General features: G+C 64.2%; 3 protein-coding genes across 3 annotated transcripts in view; 1 reads left to right on the forward strand and 2 right to left on the reverse strand.

Moving 5' to 3' along the window:
• EMIHUDRAFT_245417 (hypothetical protein) overlaps window positions 1-1,023 on the forward strand; it is a gene marked incomplete at both ends in the record, with an annotated part of 1,590 nt that extends 567 nt beyond the window's left edge. The window contains one exon of the mRNA XM_005768446.1: window positions 529-1,023. Within this exon, the coding sequence (XP_005768503.1) occupies window positions 529-1,023 (495 nt within the window). The remainder of the gene's footprint in view (window positions 1-528) is intronic.
• A 203-nt stretch (window positions 1,024-1,226) lies between these two features.
• EMIHUDRAFT_459228 (hypothetical protein) lies at window positions 1,227-3,295 on the reverse strand (the record flags this gene model as incomplete). Its single annotated transcript, XM_005768447.1, has 7 exons — window positions 1,227-1,461; window positions 1,772-1,834; window positions 2,007-2,047; window positions 2,221-2,295; window positions 2,393-2,537; window positions 2,856-2,920; window positions 3,087-3,295. 7 exons carry the CDS (start codon window positions 3,293-3,295, stop codon window positions 1,283-1,285), a joined length of 777 nt encoding a protein of 258 aa, XP_005768504.1. The 3' UTR covers window positions 1,227-1,282.
• Window positions 3,296-3,628: 333 nt separating this feature from the next.
• On the reverse strand, window positions 3,629-5,153 carry EMIHUDRAFT_445508 (hypothetical protein). Its single transcript, XM_005768448.1, has one exon. The coding sequence runs from the start codon at window positions 5,108-5,110 to the stop codon at window positions 3,815-3,817; it is 1,296 nt and encodes a 431-aa protein (XP_005768505.1). The 5' UTR covers window positions 5,111-5,153; the 3' UTR covers window positions 3,629-3,814.
• Window positions 5,154-5,321: the final 168 nt, after the last annotated feature.

Consider the following 5,321-nt stretch of genomic DNA (forward strand, 5'->3'; position numbering starts at 1 on the left):
ATCCAGAATAGTAAGTCTGAAAAAGTCGGTCCGACCGCACACTAATGTGCGCGCAGAGCGGTCTGGCTGTCTGCAGAGCTTCCGTCCGAGCCCTGAGAAATGTCGGAGGCATGTCGGCCCATGTTCGCGCGATTTTGATGGCGTTGCCCTTATTGCACGTGAAACAGACCGCCCCGGCCATGCACCCTTGTTCCCGGAGGCCAACTCGAACAGGTTTGAGCAATGGCCGCCTTCCATGCTCTCGATCCATGGACCATGCTCGACACGTCCGCCCGCCATCAAGTTGTACGTTGAGTGGCAAAATGCAGCAGGAACTTAGTTGCCTCTAAGGCCGCCCTGCTCAAAGGCCGCCCTGCTCTCGGCATTGTGTTGTTGACTGATGGGCAAAGAAGATTCTCGAGTGGACCGCCTCGCCGGCCGAGGTGACCCGAGATCGCCAGAGATCGCCAGAGATCGTCAGAGATCGCCGCGATGATTGAGACCCCACGAGATTAATCACGCGAGACGGAGGAGGGGCTGTCATGCAAGGCGCTGCGCATTGGCCTCTACCTCAACGACAAGTACTCGATCGACGGGCGCGATCCGAACGGCTACGTCGGCGTCGGCTGGTCCGTCATGGGCGTGCACGACATGGGATGGGCGGAGCGCGCCGTCTTCGGTAAGATCCGATACATGAACTACAACGGCTGCAAGCGCAAGTTCGACGTTAAGCAGTATGTCGCAGAGTGGTCTGGCAAAAAGGCTGCTGCTGGCTCCACGTCGGCCGGCGCCAAGTCGGCGTCCGCCGGCAGGGCCAAGGCTGGCGGCAAGGCAATGAAACAGACGACTCTCGGCGGCGGCAGCACGGCGGCGGCGGACGACGAGCCGAGGGCCCAGGGCGCCGCCGCCGAAGAAGCCCAAAGTTGGCCATCCCGATTGAGGGTCTGGTGGGTGGAGTCGGACCTGAGAGTCGACGGGCGAGGCAGTGGGCGGTACTGGGTACTGCGGGGGCTTGGCTGCGCCGCCAGTGGCTGGAGGGGATAGGACGCTATGGCACAAAAGCGCGAGAGATGGGTCTTTCTGGCGGGAGTAGTCACTACGTAGTCTCGCGCCCGATGGCGATGTGCTTAGTCCATACACCTACAGTTTACAAGAGTGCAATAGAGTCGATCGCGATCGCCGCGCCGGCGCGGGCCCGACCTCCACCGCCTCTACCCGGCCACTCCATTGTTTGTCAAAACTTATGTAGACTCTCCCGGCGCGTACGGCTTCGGCTAGTCGTCTAGATACTGACTACTCGTCTTCAACACTCTACCTGCCACTTCAGCCGGATCGGCGGGTGTCCATGCGCGCGCAACGTCGCCAACGCCGCGCCCGAGCGCTCCTTCGCCTGGGGTGAACTCTTGCCGCCGCCGCCGCCGCAATCGTGCTCCAACACGATGGCTAGCGGCCGGGGCTCGATGGCGGGGAGCGAGAGCGCGCCTGTTTCACAGGCCGTGCGTGCTCAGAACAGAAACCCTTCACGGCTCGGCGCCAGAGGAGCGAAAGCGCGCCGGGCCCGCGCGGCGCAGCGTCGCCGGTGAGAAGTACTGGTGAATCGCGCCGCCGCAACACTCGCAACCTCACGCCAAGCGGAGGCGCAACGTCGGTCAGCGCCACCGCCGCCGTGCCCGCCAAGACGCGCACGAACAGGGTCAAATTGCGAACCGTCTGTCCTCCGGCCAGAATGACCCCCGCACATGTGAGAGACGTGCCGGTGGCGGCGTCCGTACAGCGTGGCGACCACGCGAACGTCGCGTCGCGACGCCGTCCACGACGACGTCCGCCTTCCCCGCCCCAGTGCCGACGTCGAGGCCTATTCACAGCACAGCTCCGGCCTTCACAACTTAATTCCGCGAACAACCGCTCCGGACGCCTGCTTGAGGCCGATGCGGCGGAGCCGCTGGCGGCGAGGGCACAACGCGGGTGCGATGGCAACCTGACGGGCGAGTGCGGCGGGCGCACAGTGATGCGTGAACGTCTCGAACCAGACTTGTGTTCCTCGGGGACGAACGCTTGGATCGAACATCTCGACATCTCGGCACATCACCTCTCTCTTGCATCTCGCAAAGCTGACCTCGAGGGCAACGAGCAACCGCCGCGCTCCGGCGCAGAAGAGCAGAGAGTGAGAGGCGATGGGGAAGAAGCAACACCGCCGCCACCGCCGCCGCCACCGCCACAACTGCCGCACCGCAACCGCACCGTCGCCGTGCGCCCGCCGTATAGCTCGCCAAACCGCGCAGGATCGCGCGACCCAGCGTCGACGCGGCCGGCGACCTATCACCGAGATACAGCTGAGATGACGCCTAGTGCCAACGCGATGCGGCAACGATGCGGCCAACCACCTACATCCGAGATGCCGCCGAGATGGCACCGAGAAACAGCGCGACGCAGCAGCGACGCGGCAAACGACACCTCGCGACAATCGCCCCCCGCATAGCGCTGCACAAACGCGATGCCGCTCGCCGCGTCGCCCTCCACGGACACGGTCTCCAGCCGCTCTCCGAACCGGTCGTCGCCTAGCCACAGCCGAAACGTGTGACGATGCCGTTCACGCCCGGCCTCTCTCAGAATCGGTCGTTGCCCGAGGGCGAGGACGAGGAGAGGGAAACGGAATAGCCGAGGACGACAGAGGCTGTGCCTGTATCTGAAGTGTAGCCGAGATGAAACCGAGATGAAGCCGAAATGCCGACGAGACGAGGGGGGGCGGCGCCGCGGTTGTTCTCTACGCGCCCTGCACACGGCTGGAGGACGAGATGGCCTATCGACAGATACGGCCGAGGGGTAGCGCAAAGATATCGGGCCGAGGTGCGGCGCACGGCTGTCCTAGGTGGTACCGAAATCGTAGTACATGCCACCGTGCCGCACGACGCTCATCGCCTCGAGGCGCGCGACAGCCACTCTGCAGCCGGCGGCGAAGTGGGTAAAACGGGCTCCACAACGCTGGAGTGTGGGGCAAGGGCCTGGGCAAACCGGGAAAGCGGTGCTGTATCTTGACGCAACTCGGCGCACGCGGCGCAGTGGAGAGGTGCGTGCGAGGCTGGTGCGCTGCCCGTGCGGCACTCCACCGGTCGCAGCGCGCCAGCCTCGCCCGCATCAAAAACGAGGTCCGCAGCGTGCGCATGTGGAACGCTGCGGCGGGCTCGACGGCCGCGCTCTCCAACGCAGCCGCCGCGGATACCCGTCTCGCGCAGATGGCTGGGTCGCACATGGCGGCGGCACCCGCGCCTTCTCCGGCGCAGCAGGCGTTCATGCTCCAGTCCAACCCGGGCGCCATCGGCTACGGCTTTGCGGGGCAGCGCCCTGAGTTCCGCTCTGCGAGCCACGATATCCACCGACCGGCGCCGTCTCTGCCCGGCAACGCAGTCACGGCACCGATGAGCATCGACGACTCGATAATCATGAGCGGCGCGCAGCAGTCGTCGCAGCAGCGCCAGCAGCAGCAGCAGCAGCTGCAGCTGCAGCAGCAGCAGCAGCAGCAGCAGCAGCTCCAAGAGGTGGACGTGGCCAGAGCCGCGCTCGCGTCGCTCCCCCCCTCTTAGTACTTAGAAGAGCGAGGCAGAATAAGGGCGACTAGTGCGTTGCCCTCTGCATGAGATGTGGTATGAGGTTCGCATGCACAAAGATATAAGTAAAGAGTACAGTAAAGACAACACACTCAGTCAAACTGAGACCCCAGCAGATGGATCGTGGGACGCACCACACATCCGTCGCATGCACAAGTATATTCCATCTCTACCGTAAACGATACAATACTACTACACACGCAGAATACGAAGAAGAGAAACACAGTGGGCTAATGGCACGGGCAGATGCGCTGGTAGTGAGAGGAGGACGTGCTGCAGAGGCGCTGCCTCGGCGGCGCGGGCAGCGCGTACACGCAGTCGCCTTCATGCGAGCAGATGGCCGGACCAAAGTCCTCCGCCTCGGTCACGGTGAAGGCGCAGGCCTGGCCGAGCCGCAGCGCGATCGCCTCCACCTCCTTGCTCTCATCCGCGGTTCCGTCGTTGAGCGCCACCTCGTCGCAGGCCTTGCCCTGGTCCGCGCACACCGCGTTGCAGGACTGCATCACCCGGCCGATGTGCCAGGTCGGCAGCCCCCCGGACAGGCCGAGGACAGCCATGGCGGCGTGCTGCATCGGGTGGCCGTGGCTGTGCTCCGCCTCGGGCGGCGGATCGGACGGGAACACACCGGCCTGGCCGACACCGTTGAAGCCCGAGGCCTGCGCCATCTGCTGAGGCTGCGCATACATCTGCTGCGCTGGAGCCGTCTGCGCCGAAGCGTAGGCCATCATGGGCTGCGACTGTGTGTAGGTTGGCTGGATGTAGTACATGGGTTGCTGCTGCTGCTGGTACACCTGCTGCCGGTGGATCTGCTGCTGCTGAGGCTGGTAGGTCTGCTGCTGGTAGTACACGGGCCGCCCCTGGTACATCGGCTGCACTCCGACCGGCCGCCGCCCGCTATACATCATCTGCTGCCAGCCTGGCATGCCGCGCCGGAATTCGGCGGTCTTCTCGTCGGGTGCGACCGGCCATTGCTGTGCCGGCGGCGGCTCCATCTCCTCCGCCTCAGCCACCTCATCAACACCGATCAAGGAGCAGGCGATGCGGCGGCCATAAAAGTCATGGGCGACGAAGACTGTACCCTTAATTGCGTGCGAACAGAGGCCGTTGACGACGGTGAAGGTGCCAGAGGTGTCGTTGGCGGGAGTCGATGACGTGTAAGCCACCGCGCCCCACGGGTCGGCGGCGATGGTTTCACCAAAGTAGTGGCCAAGAGCGTCGGCGGCGCACGACTTGCCTTTGTGAATGTGGATGCCACACGAGTTTGCCGCCTTGCCCGCGCCGTTGAGGCAGCGCGGGTCAACGCCCGCCAGCGAGTATGAGAATGTCTGAGTGTCGTTCTTCGTCGACTCGGACTCGAGCGTTACGGCTCCGCTCACCAGAAGGTTGCCGTCGTAGTTGAAGTACGGCGTGAAGCCGGTCGTCGTCATTCGCTCGAAGGTGGCGTGGAGCTCTCGGCGGGCGGGCGGCTGGGCTGCGACGTCGAGCGGGACCGGGAGGGATGGCGTGAGGGCGAACAGACCGAGCATCGCTTCAGCCTTAGCCACGACGCGTCCAATCTTGTCACGGATCCAGGTTGTGCCTGACAAGGAGCCGAGAGGTTATTCGACGGGCGGTCGTGTGGGTTACTCTGCCAGCCTTTTTCTTATTGTTGTTCAGCCGCCGGGAGGGGGGGGGGGCTTAGCCACGACCGATGCGTCCTAAGATGTGTTCATGACAAGTGCGCATAAACACAAATCA

This window comes from Emiliania huxleyi (genome assembly GCF_000372725.1).
Source record: "Emiliania huxleyi CCMP1516 unplaced genomic scaffold EMIHUscaffold_459, whole genome shotgun sequence".
Taxonomy (NCBI): domain Eukaryota; phylum Haptophyta; order Isochrysidales; family Noelaerhabdaceae; genus Emiliania; species Emiliania huxleyi.

Bases quoted from the DNA above. Each gene is read 5' to 3' on its own strand.
- EMIHUDRAFT_445508 (XM_005768448.1), bottom strand. From the start codon at position 5,110: ATGCTCGGTCTGTTCGCCCTCACGCCATCCCTCCCGGTCCCGCTCGAC.